Here is a 25,978-nt window from a genome sequence, read left to right as displayed (position 1 = left end):
AGTTCTTATATTATGGGTACTGCCTCTGTGTACGGGTTACATCCTAATATTCCTAATGGTTTTTAGGTTATGGATTGGCTCTGATGGGCAACACTCCCAAATTTAATGTCCTAACCTTAATATCCTTACTCCGAGATAGGTGACTAAAGACATTCTGGTCTGACATCTTTTTTTTTGTTACAGTGCTGCGGCGGCCGCGGCGGCGGCGGAGGCGCTTGGAGCATGCCGACGCGCCCCTCCCCCCCTTCTGCGCTCGCGCACCCTTCCCGCCATCGTCGTGCCTGGCCTCTCCATTCTGCATGCACAGATCGATCCTGCTAAAAACGGTGAGTGGCTTAACCTTTATTGCATTGCATACCTCAGGGTGACAAGAGACTAATTGTTTACGTTCTTAGACATCATCATGGCTTAGAGTATTGTAGGTATCTCTCGTTGATGTACTCTTGCGTGCACCCAGGCCCCATAGCCGAATGACATTTCTGCGACGCCAAACGCCGCAGAAATGCAGTCTGGCTCTCTCCCGCCAGTGTGCAAGAGCGATTGCGACATTTGGCGTCACAGAAGTGCCATTCGGCTACGGGACCTGATAAGAAACGATGGGTACAGAACAGTGTGCGTAGCCGAATGCCCAACCGCTTCACGATTCGCTCACGATTCGTGAGCGTTTCGTGAAGCATTTTTGCATTCGCCTACACACATAGGCAAGCAAGCACGGTCAGGCCGTCCTTTTCGAATTATTTGTAAGTGCGATAAGGACGCACCGATACGATAAAGTTTATCCCACTAGTATGGTACGCTCGCTGAATACAATCTCGGTTGTCACTACAGCTGAACCTAGGAAGGAATTCAGGAGACCATAATCTTTGGCATCAGGTAAAATTACTTGTCAGAAATTCTTATTTAAGTATGGTTCACGTAGCACGATGTTATAGCAGAAAAATATATTGTTAAATTGTAAAGATTATTTTTCAATAAGACATTATAATGCATCTACTGCCTTTTCACCAGGGTGACGACGATAATAATAGACACCGGATACCGTCAATTTCCTGTTCCTTCCTGGATCAATAACAACGCCTCACCATTGTTAGAATCTATATGTTGCTGAAATTAGCGAAGTGGTACGGTTCTGTTACACTGGCAACACAATTGCCAGCAATTCACATGCCATTGCCACGTTTGTTCAATACGCACCAACTAACTATGGAGGAAACGCGACAATGGTATGTGAATTGCTGGCAATTGTGTTGCCAGTGTAACAGCACCTTCAAAGATTTTCATGGTGCAAATACGACGGTACAGTAAAGTCAATATTTTTCTAGAACACCATCTGGTTCACCAAGGAAAACCTTAAAAAAAAAATGGATAAAAATCCAAGAGTGCAAAGTAATTTCGTACAAATTTTAACTTGTACCCCGTGTGGTGACGGGTTAAGAATTTCATCACCCCCTTTCTTCCCGTGGGTGTCGTAGAAGTCGACTGTGGGATATGGGTTAAATTGTGGCGTAGGCGAGAGGCTGGCAACCTGTCACTGCAATGTCACAATTTGGATTTCTTTCAACCCCTTTTGCCAAGAGTGGCACTGAAATTTAGCAGTTCATGTGCTCTGCCTACCCCTTTATGGGATACAGGCGTGACTATATGTATGTTATATGTATGTATGTTTAACTTGATGTCCAAATCTGGCTGGTAGAATTGCCCTTTAAATGATGATTTTTAATAATATTTTTTTTCAAAGTGATTGATTTGATTTAGTTTGATGTTTAAATTCAGTATTTTCCTAGTGTTGGTGAGGTGAAACATTTTGGGTTTCACTTTGTGGCAAACGCTACGCTCGCGGTTCAATATAATGGAATCTTTCTCTTGCTTGGGTTTCAATATAGGTAGCACGAGCGATTAAACAACAACTGTGCCCCCTTATAAAACAAATAACTATTATTGTACAAGTAGAAGCAGAACAAATGATCTGCATACCGTTGTGTCTAGGTACTTTTGAACTGTCTGTCGAGTAAATTTGTGTTTTAAATGCGACCACATCTCGTTTATACATGCAGCTAGTGTTTCAAACAGTTGTTTATCGCAAACACCGCGCGGACGATTAAAAAACACCGGAATATTTTGCTATTGCACCCACGCTGTTTTATGTAGATAATATTGAAAACGGCGAAGAAAATCGATACAAACTAATCTAGAACGAACAAGGGCTTTTACTAGATGATGATATTGATGATAACACCAATGAGAATTTTATTAGTTTCATGCATGATTTTTTTGGATGATGGCAATAGTCTGGTTTCTGGTTTATGACATTTATTATTTAATAAAGAATTTACAAGATTCGCTTACATGATATTCAATTACATAACAAAAAAAAATCTTATGGCTAGCGTGCAGTTCACTACATAAATATTTAGTTTTATAAGGGTTTGCAAATTATTTTTTGTTAAGTACTATTAGAAATAGTTAAGAATCTTAGTAGGTATATCCCGTGAGATTCAAATGTTATGAACTCGATATTATCTATCTATTCGACCCTAGAGCATTACCAAATAAATGTGGCTTGCGCACCGTGATTGGAAACGCTCTATGTAAAAAGTGAGCATTTTAGATATCGAAGGTTGCCGCGTTGCAAAATACAGACAAGTATACGTATCTTAAACTACCTTTTAATGCATATTAAAACTCAAATCGGTCATTAAATATCGGTTCACTGACGTCATTCTAGAAAAGACATTCTCATACGCATTACAAATTTATGGCAAGATCTCCATTCTCTCGCATACTGAGTCGCTGCAGATTTAGCTCAGATGGATATAACATTTTATGACTAAGAGGTAATAAAAGTAAGTCGGTTCTATTTTTAACTGAGATCGCGTTTTAGACGGCCATAGTGGGCGAGACTGCTTTAGGAAACTGTTAGCAGTTACATGAGGTGCTTGCATCTTAGTCGACCCTGGCCATGCCTTGGCCATGGTCTGAGGGTTGCTAACTCGAGGGTCGCTTGTCTGGTAATATCTGTGTACGTAGCCGAATGCAAAAACGCTCACGATAATATCCCTTTCGTAGCTATCTATCTCTATCGCTCTTGCGTATTGGCACGACAGAGCCAGATTATATTTCTGCGGCGTTTCGATGGGGTTTCCTTTCGCAGAAATGCCATTCGGCTACGGGGCTTGAGCGGACTAGGAGCTTACAAATACCTGAACACTAATTGTCAAGAGTATGCTTTCAAAGAAAAGAGATAAATCTAAATCGGTTCATCTGTCGATGTCGGACAAACAGACACGTCAAACTTATAACACCCAGTTGTTTTTGCGTCGGGGGTTAGAAAAAAGTGAATATACACTCAAAAGTTTTATAAAACTTAGATTACTCTTTTTAAATCACGTTTCACGTACAATAAAACTTAACTGAGAAATAGCAGAGCCAATAGCTGGTGTTAAAAGTGTGTTCTACTTCTAAACTATCTGGACAGCAACTGCACAGTAGTTTACTTTAACAAATTGTTGTTCGAAGACTGTCAGAAAGTTCTTTTCTGACGTGAAAACGCTATTTTTTGCCAATATTCGAGTCGTATAAAATGTAACTAAAATCGTCAAGCTTTCGAGAAGATAAAATAAGCATCAGTAGCATCACATTAAATCTTGATAGGTATAAGTAATTCATTTTTTTTGGGCCTTTCCTTTACTAATCCTCCTCCTTTTCCTTTCCCTTTTTGCTGTGTACTCAACACAGCAAAAGGGAGTGTACAAGTTTCTAATGGGTTGGCAACGCGCACTTCTTGAGTTGCAGGCATCCATAGGTTACGGTGGCCGCTTTCCATCAGGCGGACCGTATGCTTTTTTGCCACTAACGTAGTATATATATATATATATATATATATATATATATATATATAAAAACTAACTACCCTATGAATATATTGAACATGTTGTTCGCGCCCTTTTCATTCATTATCATTCATATCGTCCATCCCGCTCGCTCTTCCTTATGATAGGTTCAACCTCATTTTTAATTGTCATGTCACCCGCCTCTTTGCCAAACTTCTTAAAAAATATAAAATACGTCAAGTGTCAATCCGCAAAAAGAAAGTCGTTGTCAATGGTGAATAAAAATATCCGCAACGAATTAAGTTATTAATTAATTATATTATAATAGAACGATTCGCGAGTGTGCAGTGCAAGGAAAGAGAGAACCAAGCTTTGCAAGGGTGGCCACCCGATAAACTCTCGAGACGACAACATCGGTGAGTTTGGCTCCCCATCAATCTCCATAATTTTATTTTCCGTTTTGTTTTATTTTATTACAATAGTTCGTTAGGAACTTCGTATCCGCAGGTCCTTCAACACATGTCTTGAATCTAACCACAGAGTTCGTTACAACTATGCATGCAGCATTGTATTATGTTTTATCAGCAAATAAAAATTTGATTGATTGATTGATTGAGAGTATGTGGGTATGTAAGTGTATGTGTAATTGTGTAAGACAATGATCTAGGCCCTAGGGTACCAGGGTCCCTGTAAGGTAATTTAGCAATATCTCTGAACTCATAAATCTCATAATACAAGCATTCTTGAGCTTACCGTGGGACTAAGTCAATCGGTGTAATACCTATGTTTTAATATTTATTTACTTATGTGTTCATATCAAGGTTCCACGCTATTTTAGATCGAGTTCCCATAGTACTCCTTTTAAACCGCTAAACCATTTTTAGGGTTCCGTAGTCGACTAGGAACCCTTATAGTTTCGCCATGTCTGTCTGTCCGTCCGTCCGTCCGTCCGTCCGTCCGCGGTTAATCTCAGTAACCGTTAGCACTAGAAAGCTGAAATTTGGTACCAATATGTATATCGATCACGCCAACAAAGTGCAAAAATAAAAAATGGAAAAAAATGTTTTATTAGGGTACCCCCCCTACATGTAAAGTGGGGGCTGATATTTTTTTTCTTTCCAACCCCAACGTGTGATATATTTTTGGATCGGTATTAAGAAATGAATAAGGGTTTTCTGAGATCGTTTTTTGGTAATGTTAATATTTTCGGAAATAATCGCTCCTAAAGGAAAAAAAAGTGCGTCCCCCCCCTCTAACTTTTGAACCATATGTTTAAAAAATATTAAAAAAATCACAAAAGTAGAACTTTATAAAGACTTTCTAGGAAAATTGTTTTGAACTTGATAGGTTCAGTAGTTTTTGAGAAAAATTCGAAAAACTACGGAACCCTACACTGAGCGTGGCCCGACACGCTCTTGGCCGGTTTTTTACCTTCCCTCCAGTTGAAATATTCGCATAAAGCATCGCGTGCTAAAATTCTCCGTGCAAACGATGCATTTCCGAGAAGCACGCGAGCCGAGGTTCGCGGTCAGATGAACAGTTTGTAACTTGGTAGTATTTGTACGGATCACGGTAAATGAAGTTTTTTTACAAGCTTTTATTTAACTTACAGTAACGAGGAAAAGGATGGACTGTGTGATATGATATGAAGCGAAAGCAAGTGAATGATGAGATGACGGATGATAGGGAGTCATGGAAGCAGATAACATGCTGCGCCGAATCCAAATGACTGGGATAAGTGCAGGCGAATCATGATTTAACTTTCAGTGTTATAATGTATCTATTTCTTTAAGGGCATTTTCAGAATTTGCCCCCCCCCCCCCCTTCCCCAATGATCGTAAGTTTCTGTCAAAAGTAACTCGCTGTCAGTTTTGTGACGATAATTAGGCAAAAAATCTGTCTAAATATTTAATTTTTTCACATTCTGAATGTCTAGTAGATACATTAAAATCAACTAACGCGTGGAGGTCCCAAATTCTAAAAATGCCCTTAATTAAGAAGACCGTTTATGGAAATTGTTTTTAAACACAGACCATTGTAGAATGTATTAACGCAGAGTTTTCCCTTGATTTTATAAAATCCTAGATAATAACATCAACACTGTAACTGCGTATAAAACAGCAATATCGTTTCACTGCACTTCCAAGTAGCCATAAATTTGCAAGACATTGTAATACAGCTTCAAATATAGGTACTCAGAGTATCGATCGCAAGCACGTTAAAAGCACCTCAAAAGCATTTTATTCGTACTCTGAGAATCGCAAGGCAGGTGCATTACCAGCATTCTCCGTTAGCGCCGAGAAATAATACGTCACGGAGAAAAGTGCACTAAAACGAATCCAATTTTGGCTAACATCCAACCTCGGCTTTGGTGGTGCGAATGAGAAGCGGTGGCGTGATAAATATATTTTTTGATGAATACTTTTGCATGTTAAATTGTATCTTGTTATTTAATGCATGTTAATTATAAGATGTAATTAATGTTTTAAAAAGTCCCTCCCATCCCATCTGAGGGGGGACTGAAATCTTCTCGAGGCTGAGGCGTAGGGTTAGAGCCGGCGTAGCTTTATTTGACGTTCATATGCTCATTGTAATATGCCTACTTGAAAAACAAATATTTCATTTTTGTTCTCATTTTTTCATTTTCATTTTATTCATAGATTTAACGGTTTTTTTGCAACCCTTTAGGCCACTTCTTCACATCGGAATCGGTGCAGTAAAGTGCGCTCGGTAGTTTTTTTACCGATTCGTCCCCAAGTGCCTCCATTTGAATAGGCGCTTACTGACTTGCGCCTGCTTTGCGGCACGAACGCCCAGTAAAATTGGATACCGCACGGTCACTTTGTGCGACTTTATTGGATTTGATAACATTTATTACATTTTGTTGGTTCCTTTGCTGATACTAACATTTTAATTCCAAATCCGCTTCATCTCATCCCTTGCGCCCGGCAAACATCAGTTGCGGGAGTAATAGGGCGAAAAGCGCTCCACAATATGTCTCAGCGGGCGTTTCTACGAACACGGATGAGGTGCAACACTAGTGTCAGGCCGTAGATCAGGCTTCTAACTATTTATAGGTCGATTTATAAATGCTAGTGCGGGATTTGATGTTTCAGCTCATAAGAATTTTGATTATTACCACATCCAGTATAGATTTACATCCTTCTGTAATTGAAAAAAACTTGGGCACATGATGATTTATTTGCTTCGTACATACCTATATATGCGTACTATTTAGCAGTAAGTAAAGTAATACTTAGGTTTTACTTCTGATCATGAATTTCGATCTCTTTATCATAATGAGCTTATACTACGTCGGTGGCAAACAAGTATACGGTCCGCCTGATGTAAAGCGGTCACCGTAACCTATGGACGCCTGCAACTCAAACAGTGTCACATGCGCGTTGCCACCCCATTAGAAACTTGTACACTCCCTTTTGCTGTGTTAAGTACACAGCAAAAAGGAGTGTACAAGTTCCAAGGAGGGTTTGGGTTGCCGACGACTCAAAGGACAATAGACGGAACAAGTTAGTTCCGTAAGTCCTCCCGTCATCAGCACACCGCACCCTCGTTGAGCTCTGGCAGCCTTACTCACCGCTTTACATCAGGCGGACCGTATACTTGTTTGCCACCGACGCGGTGCCTAGTTAGCCGGCCTAGTCGAAATGACAATGACAATCGTTGACACTCGACGCCCGACGGGGATAAAAACGCAGTCTTGCTCTGCGCACGTAATATGGAAGAGCTGAGTTAGAGTTACCCGTGTGGTGACGGGTTAAACATTTTACCATTCGTAAAAGTCGATTGTGGGATATGGGTTAAATTGTGACGTAGGTGAGATGCCGGCAACCTGTCACTGCATGTTACAATTTCGTTTCCATTCAACCCCTTATTTGCCAAGAGTGGCACTGAAACTTGAGTAGTTTCATGTGCACTGCCTATTCCTTTATTGAATACAGGCGTGATTGTATGTATGTATGTATGTGCCTAATAGAGTAGTTTGTGCATTTGGATAGCTACTCAGATATATATTTCAAATACTGCGTGACATGTACTAAAGAACTTTTTTCTTTTGTTTTAATGTTTATCTTCAATATCTTCAAAAAAGTGTTTCGCAACTACTCCGCCTCCGCTTATGACTTTATCCTTACACCGCTAGAGTAATATAGCGTAAAACACTTGTGAATGCGTCTGAGCGCTTCGTACACTCCCACGCCACGCCAGATGTCTCCCAACTCAACATTTTATCTAACCCTTACATTTATTTGAAAGCACGGTGGTTGTTGTCTCTCCTACCACCATGTATGGCTATATATTTGTATCCAATAAGGATTACCTCCACCTCTGAAAAAAAAACCACCATTTGTATGGCGATATCATTGTAAATGTTCTAGGCACAGTCGACCAAAAATGTGGTTTACCACCCTACGGGTGAGGTTCGTTTAAACGTCATGAGACAACAAGGTCGATTTCCGCTTGCAATAATATTATGTCAGTGACAATCGCTCTGTCTTTATATGATGTTTACGTCATGCCATGTGTCAAGTCAACCTTAGCGATCGTTAGAGCTCACAGAAACTTTTGTAAAAACTGGTAGACCACTTTCTTGGCCGACTGTACATTGGAAAATACAAATTGAATATTTTGGGAGTTGATTTTTAAGACGCTACTGGAGCGAAAATGCTAAAATGGAATGGAGCCCCCCTTTCAATTTTTGAATTTTAGTTAAATGTACTAGTGTAACTTTAAAATCGAGGTTCCGCTTTCGACTGTTTCCTCCTTCAAAACTTAATCAATCGTAATGAAATTTGAGATTCTGAATAACAATGAAATAATCTGTGTCGGACCGTTTAGTTTTTCTGGCTAATTGTTACCTACCAATTTTGAATACCACACTTTTTTTGCGCCATAATCAATAAGGCCGTTTTTGGAAATTTTTGATGATGATCTGGCGTCTTTAAAAATAAGAATATCAAAAAAAATCAAAACGGTCCGACACAGATAAAAATAATAATAATCTGTGTTGAAAAAATCATTGCTCTATCTTCAAAAACCAGGGTGGCTAGCCGAATGGCACAATCGCTCACGAAACGCTCACGAAACGAAGCGCTAGTAGATATCTATCTCTATCGCGCTTGCGTATTGGCGCGACAGAGCCAGCGGCGTATCGCTTTCGTTTGGCGTCGGAGAAATGCCATTCGGCTACGGGGCCAGGAAAGAAATAGTCGAGAGCGTTTGTATGGAGAATTGACCCCTCCTGTATCGTCTTAACTGCGACCGCTCGAGTTTCTAAATTTAGTTCCCGAATATTTCCAGTATTAGCCATTCAATTCCACTAATAGAATTGAAAACTCGTTTTTAACAACTCGTTGTTAATACAATGTACGAGGTCCGTAATTTGTAAGGTCTCTGCTGGCCTAGCCAAAATGACAATCGTTGACGCTAGACGCCGATCGAAAGGCAGTCCGACTCTGTCGCGCCAATATGAAAGAGCGATAGAGATAGTTATCTGCGAGAACGAAATTATCGTAAGCGTTTGTGCATTTGGTTACATTAAATTTCTTTCAATCCGCGTATAGTTCGTTGTATAAAATTCGACGTTTGGCAACTCGTCTAAGTTCTGATTTTGGCATCAATTTAACTTGGTTTGAAAATCCCCAGTTTGTTTACAGAATCAATTAGATAATTGGATATAATGCTGAGTTGTGCTTTTACAAATGGGCTTGAGAGTAAATTTGTAAAGTCTGTTATTTACTTAACGAGATAACTTACCTACTATTAATCTCTTTACTGAATACCTCCTAAGAGGCCCTCCCTAAATGAATTTTATTTAATAACTTTTCCTTGAATAGGTACTTATAGAAATTTCCAATGTACTAATTAATATTATGAATTATGATTATAACTTCTGTTTTTCAGTCCATGTTTTTGAACTTATTTTATTTGTATGTCTTTCCCATCACGGAACAATGGTGTTCCGGACCTTTGGGAGGCGTGCGCGGGGCCGAAGCCAACACGTAGAGGCCCTTTCGACACTTTAATGAAATGTAAGGGGTACACCGAGCGGATGTTGCCCTTGCCCGTATCATGGGACACACGCAGAGGCAACACCCGCCAAGGTGTATGGACTATTTGAGAGTTAATGGAATCTAAAATGAACTGGTCTATTTTGATGAAAGTGATGGACTAAATACTGGGCTATGGATAAAAAACCGGACGCCTGCCTATTAAAACGGTATCCAATTTTATTTCCGGCAGACGGTGACTCGTCCCCACAAGATGGGCCCCCACAAAAAGCGACATCCAAGATGGCTCAAGGGCAACACCGGTGTGAGAACTCAAGGGTGTCGAGAGGTGTACACCGCTTTCTGCCCAGTGGCTGTTAAGCCACTGCACCAACTCGCGTCTTATGCAAATTTTCACTTCCACCCCTGGGGCATGTAGCCCTAACGACCCCACTCTGGACAGCCAGCCAAGGCAAGCCAGAGGTAGAGAGTACTGTCCCACCCACCCGCCTTACGGGTAACAGAACTCCCCAGGAGCACTCGGGTACGTGGGGTCGCTGTTCCCCAACAGCTCGCCACAAGCTGCCCTGCGTTGACTGATTGCACTGGTAAAACCAATGGGCGATGGGGTCGTCATATCCCTACGCCATTTTGAACTTTATCCATACTCCATACTAATATTATAAATGCGAAAGTAACTCTGTCTGTCTGTCTGTCTGTCTGTCTGTTACGCTTTCCCGCTTAAACCACGCAACCGATTTTGATGAAATTTGGAACAGACAATCTTTAGACCCTGAGACAGAACATAGGCTACTTTTTATTTCGAAAAAAAGGGATGAAGGGGTTGAAAAAGAGGTTGAAAGTTTGTATGAGATTTCTTAATTTTAAATGATAAAACCATGAAACTTTATATTTTAGCACTTGATAAGAAATCATTAAACATATATTCAAAGTCACATACAGGTCGAACGCGATTAATTAACATTATTTTTACCTTTAAAATAAACATGGTGGGAAATAAACATTAACTAAAAGCGGGTAGATTATATTTATTTATCTACCCCGAACATTTATATAAATTAATATCGGGTAGTTTTGTGTTGTTTACATCTCCGGTGACATTTTGCTGGGACGTCAGTCTTCCGCGACCACGGCCAGTGCAACCTGGCCGAAACGTTGGGAAAAAAGGTAAAAATAATGTTAATTAATCGCGTTCGACCTGTATGTGACTTTAAATATGTGTACAAAGCGCGAGAACTTAGATTAGATTAGATTAGATTTTACACTATAAATTTGCTACATGTCAAAATTATGTTTATCTTCTCATCATGATCGTCAAAAATTACATAATAAATTCCAAATAAAAATAATTGTGTCTCCCAAATGAGGATTGTCATTTACAAAGAAAGAAAATACACATGCCAAGCTAAATAAAATTAATAAATTAAGTTACAATATCATGAAAGTATCACGAAGCAAGAAAATATTATATAACAGAGAAATATAGGTATAATTTTATCGTCGGTCATTAAAAATACAAATCCATGTACTCATTTACAGAGTACATGGGGTTATCTAACAAAAAGTTTCTCAATTTGCGCTTAAATGCTTCGTCACATGGCTCATTTCTCAGATCGGCAGGTAAGTGCTCATAGTAAGTACTTAAAGTGTTATATCATTAAACATCTTGATAAGGGATAGGGATAGGGATAGGGATAGGGATAGGGATAGGGATAGGGATAGGGATAGGGATAGCGATAGGGATAGCGATAGGGATAGCGATAGGGAAAGCGATAGGGAAAGCGATAGGGATAGCGATAGGGAAAGCGATAGGGATAGCGATAGGGATAGCGATAGGGATAGCGATAGGGATAGCGATAGGGATAGCGATAGCGATAGCGATAGCGATAGCGATAGCGATAGCGATAGCGATAGCGATAGCGATAGCGATAGCGATAGCGATACGGATACGGATACGGATAATATGGGTATCGTTAGCGGGATACGGATAATCGGTCGGCGGTCTCTTACAATCAATGTGCTCTAAGACGATCGTTGTTTGCTTGCTTGAAGATTACGTTTGCGATAAGTATAAGCAAAATGTAAAAAATTGTAAGGGATAATAGAAAAAAGTACTTTTTACCCACCGATCATAGTGTCGAAATACGGGCTATGTGGGATGTTTATAAAGGTTTCCCCAGCGTATATAGAATTACCTACGCTGTGGTCGATGTGTAATATTTCTACAATCATTGCAAGCAAAAGTATTATGTGCAATCGAAATAATCGCAGATAAATATACCTACAGAGAAACCTACGGTCCCTACGGATCCAAATGAAAATCTTAATGAATACTTTTATTACGCGGGCGAAGCCGCGGGTAAAAGCTAGTTATTAATAAATTATAAAAGTTTTATAATTATAATGAGATGGACTCAACATTTTCTGTCACGTTACACCTTTTGATAAAATTCCCTGTATAATAAATCTCTTGCAAAATTTTAATTAATTCGAAACACCAGCAATTTCTAGAAGCTTTTAATACTTAGGTAAACTAGTCAATAGGTACGTAGATAATACTGTACCTAAATTAAAAGGACTTACCTACATTTCTTAGAAAATTTACACGAGATACAAGCACATACTGTTCCTTCTTAAATCTTAGTTAAAGACTTCATAACTTCAACCAGGCGCGGGGAGCGGTTTCACCCTTACGTTGTCGACCTACCTTTCATTCGCATGAAGAGGTTTGCCTCTTCTTTCCTAATGCGAACTGCTAAGGAATGGAACATGCTCCCCTCGTCTGTATTCCCGGGCGAATACAATCTGGGTGAATTCAAGTCAAGAGTGAATAGGCTATTACTGAACCAGTGAGTTACAACCTCGGCCTTGTCGTCACTTTCCATCAGGTGCGACTAAGGTCAATCACTGGCCAGTTTATAATAAAAAAATAAAAAATAAGACTCTTCTTTACGTAATTGAATATTCACACTAGAAATTGGAATGGGGGTACTTTACTACCAAGGCCGAGTACCCTAGAGGCCCAGGAGAGCGTTCACTGTAAGTATAAACTTTAAATGTCGGCACAAATCTGGCCTTACACTAAAGAGATTGGTCACTTTTCAGAGTATGACTCGTACAGTCAACCTATTGGAACCCTAGGCCACTCTACAACCATGTCAAAATGACAAGCAGTAAGAGATTTCTTACTATCTGATTTATAACTTCACTATGACATAGTTCTACAGTGGCCTAGGGTTCCAATTGGTTGACTGTACACTTGCACTGAATACCCAAAAACCTAATTGTAAAAATAAAGTCCACCAAAGGTCAAAGTGTTATTCGTAGCTAGGAACAAATGTACTATTCTCTTGGCCCTCATAAGTTTCCACAGAGCTTAAGGGCTATCTGTTTAACCCGAAAGAGCAATGCGAGAATACATCACGAGATAAAGCTACCCACGATCGTATCTTAATAAACTTTCGGGATCAAATGTGGACCTTAATGTTTTTAGATAAAGTTGGAAATGTTTGTTGATATTTTATCTTTTAGAAATGGAAAAGTGAATGCGTAAATCGAGCGTGTCCGTTCTCGATTAAGAACCTTTTGTGAAAAGATGTGTTCTTATACTTATTTAATACTTCTATACTAGTATTATAAATGGGAAAGTGTGTGTGTCTGTTTGTTTGTCCGTGTTTCACGGCAAAATGGAGCGACGAACTGACGTGATTGTGACATAGGCTACTTTTTGTCTCTTTCTAATGCGAGCGCAGCCGCGGGCAAAAGCAAGTAATTCTTATAAATGCGAAGAGAATTCAGGAGAATTTATATATGCAATTATTTGAATTGGAGTCAATTTACCTGTAGGAAATTGAAAAGCGATTTGGCTTGAAAAGGAGCGATGTAAAAGTAGGACGAATTCATCGAAAATTAAGTAAGTGCCTCTTTGCTTTATTTATTACTAGCTTTTGCCCGCGGCTTCGCTTACATTAGAAAGAGACAAAAAGTAGCATATGTCTCTCTTCATCCATTCAACTATCTCCGTGATGCCGTGAAAGACGGACAAACAAACAGAAACACACACTTTCCCATTTATAATATTAGTATGGATTTACTAAAACTGTTCATATAACTAGTTAAATCAATAAATGTTCTTGTAAACCTACCATAGAAAATCGCTAATTTACTTAAAGTATGACTTTAAAACTAAATTTTCAAAGTCGCCCCCGCGTTTTAAAGCCACCCCGGTTGACCGTACATAAATCATCATCTTATACCGGGTGCCCGGTAATTAATGGACAACCTTTTAACCACCAAGAGGGCACCTTATACTGGTCCAGAAAATCGACATTAAGGTTTAGTAATAGTCACCTGGTTTTCGAGATTTTCACACTTTTTAAATTTCTGGACCAGTATAAGGTGCCCTCTTGGTGGTTAAAAGGTTGTCCATTAATATCCATTAAAATTTTTAAAAGTGTGAAAATCTCGAAAACCAGGCGACTTTTACTAAACCTTAAAGTCGATTTTCTGGACCAGTATAAGGTGCCCTCTTGGTGGTTAAAAGGTTGTCCATTAATTACCGGGCACCCTGTATATGCCGGTGACTGTATCTACATAAAAGACAAAACGTAAACACTATGCTTAGGCTTAATTTTGGTTTACATCGCAACTAATGTCAAGAGTGTTAGTCTCACTCAATAACTTTGAGTTGTGTTCCAACGCAAACGCAACATTGCACGTGAAATTGCGACTTGCGAGTGACATTTTATGACCTGCATATTGCGTTGTTTATTTTTGCGCTCGTAACTGTTTTACAGGCGCAGTTGCGTAATGCGCATGCGTCAGAGTCCATGTTTAACCTCCGACGCAAAAACGACGGGGTGTTATAAGTTTGACGTGTCTGTCTGTGAGTGTGTCTGTCTGTCTGTCTGTCTGTTTGTCTGTCTGTGTGTGTGTGTGTCTGTCTGTGGCATCATAGCTGCCGAACGGATGAACCGACTTAGATTTAGTTTTTTTTTGTCTGAAAGCTGAGTTAATCGGGACTGTTCTTAGCAATGTTTCATGAAAATCGGTCTACTATGTCGCGGTCGGGGTTTTTTTCACAATTTTAATTTTGTGGTTAGTTTATTAGAGTTTTAATAAGTGTCTGGAAATAGTATTTTCTCAAACATGCAATGAAATATTGTCTTTACGTTCCTTAAAATGGGCTGGGAAGTATCGCTTTTTGGGCGCAACAACTCGAGAGGACTGTAAAGGGATTTCATATTATTTTTTAGGCCTAGGCCTGCAAAGTAACTTTTTTAAGTAAGCTGTCAGTACTGTCATGTCACTTTTTTTTTAATTTTTGTGTGACCTGGATACTTGTCACACTTGACGTTTGAGTGTATTTGTATTTTGTCACTTAATAAATAAAATATTGTCCTTTAGAGCATTTTTTATTTATTTCATTGTATGTTTGAGAAAAGCACTATACATACCTCGGCGTGAAAACGGATTCCCGGCCTCGTATCCCTATCCGGCCTCGCTCGCACGCTCGCTCGGCCGTATATACCCACTTGGCCGGAAATCCTCATTTTCCCGGCCTCTGATGTAATGTACTATTTATGCAATTGGCGTTTAAGTGAGGTCAAAAAAGACGAGTGGCGTGAGTAACAATTTTCGGCTTCGCCTCAAATTGTTAATAAAGATGCCACGAGTATTTTTTGACTCAGTTAAACACCGCTGCATAATTAGTACATTACATCAGAGGCCGGGAAAATGAGGATTTCCGGCCAAGTGGGTATATACGGCCGAGCGAGCGTGCGAGCGATAGGGATACGAGGCCGGGAATCCGTTTTCACGCCGAGGCATGTATAGTGCTTTTCTCAAACATACAATGAAATAAAAAAAAATGCTCTAAAGGACAATATTTTATAAAAAAAAAGTTACTTTGCAGGCCTAGGCCTAAAAAATAATATGAAATCCCTTTACAGTCGTCTCGAGTTGTTGCGCCCAAAAAGCGATACTTCCCAGCCCATTTTAAGGAACGTAAAGACAATATTTCATTGCATGTTTGAGAAAAATACTTTTTCTACGACCATGCACTTAGTTTTTCATAGTTTTCTAGAATAACTTTCGTGAAATTCACACTATTTCCTGTATTTTGACTTGTCGGCCTCCCCTGTGTTCCTACTCCTGCCTCACCCTGTCGCTCGCACTCCCCCACGCCGCCGCCAGCTCCGGCGCCCCGCGCCCCGCTATATCCCTTAAAGGCTTCCTAACAATGCTTTAAGAGCGTGCGTATGCGTGAGTGCGCGGGGCGCCGGGCGGAAAATGAAATGAAATGAAATGAAATGAAAATGAAATATTTATTTTTCAAGTAGGCATATTACAATGCGCATATGAACGTCAAATAAAGCTACGCCGGCTCTAACCCTACGCCTCAGCCTCGAGAAGATTTCAGTCCCCCCTCAGTTGGGAGGGGGTATCCACTATGGGACCGGCAAGAAACTCGGCGGGCAACTTCTTTTCAAAACATTACATCTTATAATTAACATGCATTAAATAACAACATACAATTTAACATGCAAAAGTATTCATCAAAGAATATGAACAGACTAGGTACTCTATGGAAATCAATTTCAATAAATTATATTATTGCTTAATAATACGTCGTTCTTCTTCAGAGAAAACATATCAAATTGTCATAGAAGAAAAAGATAATATGAATCTCAATATCATTAAATATGTAATTTACCTACACAACATAAAATATAAAATATTTGATGTGCTTTCTTATCTGAACTGTGTCCTCTATACATAATACAATTATTTTAATTGCTATTCGTTTTTTGTAGTTTCTGGTTCGGGCCATGCATGTTTGTCTGTCAAATAGTCCTCGACTCTGTAATAAGCCTTTAACATCAATGATTTTTTTAAGTAGTTCTTAAGAGCTGGGAGGGTAATCTCAAAGCAGTGTCAGGTAACTTATTATAAAAATGAATGCATTGCCCAACAAATGACTTCTGTACTTTACGGACACGAAACTTCTTTATGGCAAGCTTATTTTTGTTTCTAGTGTTATAATTATGGATATCAGAATTCTTAGTGAAACAGTCTAAATTCTTAACAACATAAATTATACTATCATAAATGTATTGGGAAGCTACAGTTAAGATATTAATTTCTTTGAAGAGTTCTCTTACTGATTCACGTGTTCCTAAGTTGTAAATAGAACGAATGGCTCTCTTTTGTAATACAAAGATAGTCTGTATGTCAGCTGCTTTGCCCCAAACCAGAATACCGTATGACATTACACTGTGAAAATAACTATGATACACTAGGCGAGCTGTCTCAACATTAGTCAGTTGCCTGATTCTCCTAACGGCGTATGCGGCTGAACTTAATTTGCTTGCTAGTTTCTTTATATGAGGACTCCATTGTAGATTTTTGTCCAATGTTAAACCAAGAAACAGTGTTGTATCTACCATCTCTAAGCATTCATCATTCAAAAGTATTTTTGTATCGATTGGTTTAACATTCGGCAGAGAAAATCGAATACATTTGGTTTTCTTAGAATTAAGAAGTAAATTGTTGACAGTAAACCACTGCAGTACATCAGCTAACGTGCTATTAATTACATTGTAATCCGTAGATTTTCGGTCAACATTAAAAAGCAGTGATGTATCATCAGCAAAAAGTACTATTTCACAAAAGTTTTTCACTATACATGGCAAATCATTTATATAAACCAAAAACAGGAATGGACCTAAAATTGAGCCTTGTGGCACTCCTAATTGGACTACAGTCCCGCTAGAGCGAGTTTTGTTAACAACTACTGTTTGTGTTCTATTGCTAAGGTAAGAAGACATAAAGTTTAGGGCATTTATAGACAAACCATAATGTTCTAATTTCAAAATGAGCGTTCCATGATCCACACAATCAAAGGCTTTTGAAAGATCACAAAATATGCCAATTGCATCACAAGAATTTTCCCAAAAATTATATATATGTTTAATGAGTACCGAAGCAGCATCGGTCGTGGAACGGCCCCTTGTGAAACCGAAACCGACTGTTTGCTTGTAAGTAATCTATGTCTGTTGAAGTGTCCCAGTAGATCATTTAACATTAGCTTCTCAAAGACTTTACTTAGTACAGGAAGTATTGATATGGGACGGAAATTGGTTATATCACTCGAATCACCCGATTTAAAAAGCGGTATGACTTTGCTACATTTCATAAGATCTGGAAAGGTGCCTTGTGAAATTGAAATATTATATATTACGGCCAAGTAAGGTGCTATTATATCTATGACATGACTAATTACTTTAACTGATGTTCCCCATAAGTCTTCCGTTTTCTTTAAATTGAGTGACTTGAATGTTTTAACAATATTTACAGAGTCTACTTGACTAAATTCAAATGAATTATTACATTTCTTAACATTAGCACAAAGTAATGAATGGGCTTGAGCCGCAGAAGAATGTAAACATTTTGTGGTGTTAACGGCTATATTTGAGAAATAATCTTCGAATGCCGAGGCAACATCGCTGTTCGACACTATTTGTTGATTATCTGATACAATGTTGACTTGACAATCGCGTGATTTACATTTACCAGCTTCTTTATTTATAATACTCCAAGTTGTTTTCACTTTGTTGTCCGACACTTTCAATTTAGAACTAATAAAGTTTTTCTTGGCAGTTAAACACACTTTCTTGAAGATTCTTGAGTAGTTTCTTACATAGTCCAGGAATTCTGAATTCTTGTTCAGCTCTCTCTCACCATAAAGTTCATAAAGTCTTTTTCTACTTTTGTGAATACCTACAGTAGCCCATTCACTAAACTTTGTTTTAACTTTTGACCCACTAATAGATTTCACTTTGAAATTGTTATTAAATTGATTAAGAATTACATTGAAAACATCTTGATACAAATGATTACAGTCATAATGCGAAAATGGTATTATAGACAAACTATGTAGAATTTCATTTTTGAATGATTCCAAGCGAGATCCAGTAATGGGTCTATATGTTATTGTTTGTGGAGTATCATGAATAACGTTTAAGAAAGCTGCCCTTTGGCCGCTGTGATCGGAATGAAAACAGTTAAATAATTTCTTATCTATACATTCACAGTTACAAAAAATATTATCTAGGCATGTTGCACTAGTCACACCTACCCGGGTAGGTTCAAGAAATAAATTAAATAAATTAAATGATTTAAACAAACAGAACATTTTAACAGTATTACTAGATGACTCGAGCAAGTTAACATTAAAATCTCCACATACAATAACATGTTTTTGGCCCTTGCATACTAAATTCAGAACATTTTCCATTGTAGATTCAAATATGCTGAAGTCAGCTGATGGTGGTCTATAAACACATACAATAATATATCTGTCTAATTCAACACATGAAATTTCTATAGTTCTTTCTATGGAATATTTTACAACATCTTTGCGCTCTTTACACTTCATACAATTTTTAACAATAATAAGGGAGCCACCATGAGCAGCAGATTTTCTGGCAAAAAAACTAGCTAATTTAAAATTAACATAATCAAATATCAACTGTTCTTGTTTCAACCAATGTTCAGTAATACACATAACTTCAACATTATTACTATCTAAAAATAATCCTACTTCTAATTCTTTGCTGGAAAAACCCTGAATATTCTGGTGAACAACGTTCATATTCAGGTGTTTTTCCGCTGTCTTACAATCTAGTTTAAATGAGGCATGGGGTCCTTGGCTTTGTCAGCTGACTGAGACTTATATATAACACTATTACATCTATTTGGCTCAATATTGAAGGCCAATAACTCCACTAAATATACAAATAATTTCTTTGGCAAAAATACCTTCCGTGGAGCTAGCATGAAGCGCTCAATGAATTTATTTAAGTCAAAGAAATGGTACTTTTTATTAACAGCTATGGCATGGTACATTAAAGAATTATAGTAAGCTATCTTACAATTATAGTCATATGATACATTTTCTGCATAAGGTAGTGCACATAATATAATTTTCCCCACACCAGATTTTTCAATAACATTTAGTGTGGACATCAATTTATCTATGCTAAGCTTATCTACATTAAGACTATTTCCTAATAAAATTACTAATGTAGTACTGCTATCATAACATCCCTTTGAAATAAGGTCACATAAATGAGACAAAGTAATGTTTTGATAACAGTAATTTGTCACTTGTTGCTCTAACTGGTAGCTTAATAATGGGCCCATTCCTAACCCAATCTGATCTGAAAAAACAACAGTCTTACTGACTGCTCTAGGGGGCTGTTTAACTACTGCCGCATGCCTAGTTGTGTCGTGGGCCACATCGGCTTGAATAATCTTTGCTGGTGGCATTTGGCCACAATTACAATGTTTTCCATTTAATAATGCCTTACACCGCTCCTCCAAATTTCTATTTTCTAGCAGCAATTTATTAAAAGCCTGTATGTGCTCCTCAACTTGTTTTTTAGTAGTCTCATACATGGTGGATACTGCCAAAAGCTCATCTTTCAGCCTGTTAATGTCGGCATTTAATTTCAGAAAATTTGATTCCTTGACTTCCAGCTCTGAATGACAGTCTTGAACCCTATTTTTCATAACTGTTAATGTATGTTTTAATTTACTATATTTTTTAATACATGCCTGGCCTTTGATCAGCTTTTGGGTTCTCCTAATATACCTATTAATCTTAATGTACTTTTTAACTTATTACTACTATTAAAGAATACTATGTGTTTGGAGTCCCTACTCAATTGTGTTTCACCGCTTACCAACTCTTGGTACACATTCTGTAACTGCGAAGCATCATAGTGCTCCCGCTCTTTCCTAAACAAATTAAGTTCCTCATTAGCCGCACCCAGTTCTTCTTCTAACTGTGTGATGCGGGCCAAGGCCACTTCATGTGTCGAAGCGCACTGGTTGAAGGTGTCTATTGTGCCTTGCAAACGGTCCACTTCTCCGCGGGCATCAGTCAGCTGCACATCATTGTCCGCCAGCTCCCTTTTCAATTCTGAGTTTTTGTTGATTACTTTCTGGAGCTCCACTTCGCTTTCCTCCCTTTCCTCCAACAACTGCTTCGACAAGGCCCTCGACTCTTGTAGGTCCTGTGCTGTTGTTTTTAGCTGCATCTCTAGTTGTCGTGCCGTTGCCTTGCGAGTTTCGGTCGCAATATTGGTGTCCATTGTCACTCGTCTGGCTTTCTGAAAGATGTAATAAAAAAGGATGAGTACTTATCTCAACAGAGATTGAAAGATTTGCCAAGATGACGACAGAGATGAGAGCTGTAGGAATGAATAGTGTGCAGTGTGTCAGTAGTCGGCAGTGTCTGTGGCGAATGTGTCTTGTCTCGTCTTGTGCTTCCACTAGTTCGTCAAGCAAAGGGAAACTGCACGGTGCCAATGTTGTTTGTTTGACGTTGCTCACGGCCGCAGCAATGAGCTTTGTTTGAGTGTAGAAATAAATGATAAATAAAACGGAATACTCTCCCCGTTTCAAACGCAGGTTCCAACGGCTGCGATCACTCGTTGACAGTTGGGTAGTCCTGCCTCAAAGTCCAATAAATACTCGGTGTAACGTTGTCAATTTCACCAAAACTGTATCACTGATAATACTTTACTACTTAAATTAACTAACAATGAGTAGAAGTCCTCTTTAAAGCTAAAAATATAATTAAATTTCAATATTTGAAATCAGCTGGTCACAGAGTCAACTTGACAGCTCGGCGACCGTTCGGAAAAATACATATCACTAGCAAAGCTATGCTAAGGTAAGGCTAAGGTTACATAATACAATAAGTATTGAAAATACAAAAGTATGCAAAGATGGTTACTACGTGAATCTTTATAAAGCAAGTGAATTTAGTATGAAGATGTGCAAAGTGTACCATAATTATATAAACGATGAAGTTTAGCTATAATATAAAACATTTAACTTATTAGGAAGTAAAAAAGGTTATAAAATAATTTTCCTTATTTGGTTTTTAAGACTATAAAGAGAACTATGAAAGGGATCTATCTTACTTAGATGTCTATTACAATACTTGGGCACTCTTCTGAAGAACATACTTATATACATACATTCTGTTAACTAACAACGTGTCGAATTTAACGGGAATCAAAATAACACTGTGTATAAAAAAAAATTAAATAATTCAAAGTAAATTGTAGCTAACGAAACGACAGAAGCTCTAAAATACATCAAATATACAACAACAACAACAACATACATTCACGCCTGTTTCCCATAAAGGGGTAGGCAGAGCACATGAAACTGTTAAAGTTACAGTGCCACTCTTGGCAAATAAGGGGTTGAAAGAAAACTAAACTGTGACATTTCAGTGATAGGTTGCCAGCCTCTCGCCTACGCCACAATTTACCCCATATCCCACAGTCGCCTTCTACGACACCCACGGGAAGAAAGGGGGTGGTGAAATTTTTAACCCGTCACCACACGGAAATAAGAAAATGGAAATGTAAAAGTAATTGACCAAGGTCGGAAATAACGGAGTAAATGATCGTAGCGGAATAATTTGAAATTTTCATGTCGGAATTTCCTGAGTTTGGTAGCTAAATTATGTTTATTTTAAATAAACGTCTCGTCGGTGATTTTTATGTACTAAAAACCGGCCAAGAGCGTGTCGGGCCACGCTCAGTGTAGGGTTCCGTAGTTTTCCGTATTTTTCTCAAAAACTACTGAACCTATCAAGTTCAAAATAATTTTCCTAGAAAGTCTTTATAAAGTTCTACTTTTGTGATTTTTTTCATGTTTTTTAAACATAGGGTTCAAAAGTTAGAGGGGGGGGACGCACTTTTTTTTCCTTTAGGAGCGATTATTTCCGAAAATAGTAATATTATCAAAAAACGATCTTTGTAAACCCTCATTCATTTTTAAATACCTATCCAACAATATATCACACGTTAGGGTTGGAATGAAAAAAAAAATCAGCCCCCACTTTACATGTAGGGGGAGTACCCTAACAATATTTTTTTTTCCATTTTTTATTTTTGCACTTTGTTGGCGTAATTGATATACATATTGGTACCAAATTTCAGCTTTCTAGTGCTAACGGTTACTGAGATTATCCGCGGACGGACGGACGGACGGACGGACGGACAGACAGACAGACGGATAGACAGACAGACATGGCGAAACTATAAGGGTTCCTAGTTGACTACGGAACCCTAAAAAGGAAAAGGGGATAAGTATTAATAATGCTTTTATTCTATGACTTAAAATACTATCCAAAAGAGAAAGTATACAAACCGCGACCTCTTTTCGGATATAGGCCTCCTCCAGCTTTTTCCAGTCTTTCCTACATTTCTCTGTAGGCTATACTAATAATAAATTACTAACTTTAGCCTCTGTGGTGACAGGTTAAGAATTTCACCACCCCCTTTCTTCCCGTGGGTGTCGTAGAAAGCGACTATGGGATACGGGTTAAATTGTGGCGTAGGCGAAAGGCTGGCAACCTGTCACTGCAATGTCACAGTTTCGTTTTCTTTCAACCCGTTATTTGCCAAGAGTGGCACTGAAGCTTTAGTAGTTTCATGTGTTCTGCCTACCCCTTTATGGGATACAGGCGTGATTGTATGTATGTATGTAACTTTTGCCCGAGGCTTCTCTCCCGCTAAATACGAAAATTGCGGAATACTCCATACATCTACATTTGTTTTGAATCATAAGTATATTTCATGTAGTAAAAGTAAGATTAGTTCATATTTTCTTAAAAACCATTTTCCTTTCAACTTGTCAGTAAAAGTCTTCGAACGATAAATATTTCCACCAGCAAATCACAGACTTTTTAAATTCAATATTTTTATATTTTAAAAAAGACTTCAACGCCAGCCTGCACGCGAGATATTTTCATACTTTGCCCTTTGAAGAGCTTTTGAAGCCAGCTATGAAATGCGAGAGAAATCGTAAAATTTACTTGGCATTTTCTCTTGAAATACCTACCCGGAGTAAATTGGTTTCTGAGAAAATGTGTCCGTTTTTGTGTTAAGAAATTAGGGACTTTAGAGAGTCAAGAGAGAGTTCTTGGGTCGATCTTCTAGTGGCCGTTCGGCGGGTCGACCCAGGTATCGCTGGGAGGTGGCAGTCACGGGGACGACTGTCACCTGTTAGAAAGGAGGTCCTCATGGTGAGGGGCATACTTGGATGCCCCTTTACTGGCGGTTGATTTGTCTGAAGGAGCTTAATAGCCGTTTGCTGGGGGGCATGGCAGTGTACACCTGTATTTCCCATGTCCTCCAAAACAGCATCAAGGTGTAAGACGGGGGGGTTGTTTAGTGGGTAGACTGGGTTTCAAGGAGTCCCACATAACCACTCGGGTGCATCCCCATACCCGAGTGGTATGCGTAATGCATTTTTCCCCTCCTGAAAAAAAAAGGTATCGCTGGGAGGACAGTGTGGCGGCGGATCTGAGTCAGCTTCAAGTCAGTGACTGGCAAGAAGCTGTGCAGGATCGGGACATGTGGCGACCTCTCATTTCGGAGGCCAGGATTCATTTTGGATCGTTGAGCCAAAATAGTTAGTTAGTTTAGAGAGTCAATTGTTATGTAATTAAAAAGTCAAATAAACACTTAAGTATTGTCCTAAACGTTGTAGTTGTAGCTTACACGTTATAGCTGTTTGTAGTTATAAAGAGAAATAGTATTTATAGAGATTCAATTTTTGGAGCGGTGAAAGTGTCATTTTCACAATTTAGTAGTATATAGAAGACTAACGTAATGAAATTAATGGAAGAGCCGATGTGGAAATGTTAACTTTCCTAATTTTTTAAAGGTTTTTTTTATTCGTTCTAAACGAGAACTAACTTTTTACTTACCAAAAGTGTGGCATGGGGAACGGTTCAAAAACAAGTAGGTAGTTAAGGGTTTTTTGCGTGCACTAGCGATGTTGTCGGATCGTTCTCCAAGGAGTGTGGCGTAAAACAAATACTTACTGAGTAGGTAATGCCACAAAGCCCACCAACTTATAGTCGCATGCTGTGAATACAAATATGTATACAGAAATTTATTGCCTGTAAATTAAGATGTGTATACATATTTTTGGCACTTTGTCGGTATTCACAGAGCTGTGTTGTTGAGTGTACTACCCGTATTGATCTTATGTGTTTTTTGAAGTCGGTTATGTTTTGTTACTTATATTCAGGGCCCGTGACTTTCATGCCGATGACATCAATTTGACGTCACGCTGCATATAGGATGATTCAAATAGTTTTATTGTAATAATTAATCATTATTCATTAATCAATTTGTATCATGTACAAATTACTTCAAAAGTAAGCTATTCATACGTGGAATAATTAATACCTACTTGATACGTGAAACGAAAAGGAAACAATTTGTTTTGTTTTAATAATGTATTGAAATATGGTAACAAACATATTTAATAAAATGGATGTAAAAAAATAAACAATTAATTTAATTTACTTTTCGCGTATTAAGTAGGTATTAATTATTTCATGCATGAATATATTAGTTTTGTCAAAGCGGACCCCAGGCTCCCATGAGCCGTGGCAAATGCCGGGATAACGCAAAGAGGATGTCATGATTAAAATGATTGATGAATAATGATTAATTATTAAATAAAACTCTTGAATCATCCTATATGCAGCGTGACGACAAATTTATGTCATCGGCATGAAAGTTACGGGCCCTGCTTATATTTTAGGTTATTTACTACATATGTTGAACATACATCGACTGTTTGAACAGTCAACCAATTGGTGGATTACCTACGAAATTGAAAAATGCCTGTAGAAAAGGTAGAATTCGTCTATAAACACGCACATCAGTGACGAGGGTCGTGACAGACATCAACACGTTAGATTTATGTGGCTTATTTCGTTCGGAACACAATGAGCTTATCACAATTGAGTCAACTCAAAGTCAAATGTGGGTATTATTTATAATACCTGCGTGATATAAATAAATACGTGTTCGTAGCTAGTTTATAATGATCTTCATTATAAAAATAAAAATTAGGGATATAAAAGGTCCCCATTCCCCAATGGCATAATACTAACACTTACAAGACTTGGACGTGTAAAGTCTTAGACAACTAAACTGGATTCAATTATATGTAGAATCCTTCTGTTCAAGAGTCAATGTACCTACGCCCTCAACTTAAGTAGGTCATTTT

At 38.4% G+C, this 25,978-nt stretch overlaps 1 protein-coding gene across 1 annotated transcript in view; it reads left to right on the top strand.

Annotated features, from left to right (window-relative positions):
- The window catches only part of LOC125233504, a 521,975-nt gene that overhangs the window by 166,852 nt on the left and 329,145 nt on the right, over positions 1-25,978 (top strand). The window contains exon 3 of the mRNA XM_048139546.1: positions 184-326. Within this exon, the coding sequence (XP_047995503.1) occupies positions 184-326 (143 nt within the window). The remainder of the gene's footprint in view (positions 1-183; positions 327-25,978) is intronic.

Source organism: Leguminivora glycinivorella, chromosome 14 (genome assembly GCF_023078275.1).
Source record: "Leguminivora glycinivorella isolate SPB_JAAS2020 chromosome 14, LegGlyc_1.1, whole genome shotgun sequence".
Classification (NCBI taxonomy): Eukaryota; Metazoa; Arthropoda; class Insecta; order Lepidoptera; family Tortricidae; genus Leguminivora; species Leguminivora glycinivorella.
The sequence above is the reverse complement of the archived record's forward strand: the minus strand, read 5'-3'. Positions and strand labels throughout refer to the sequence as shown.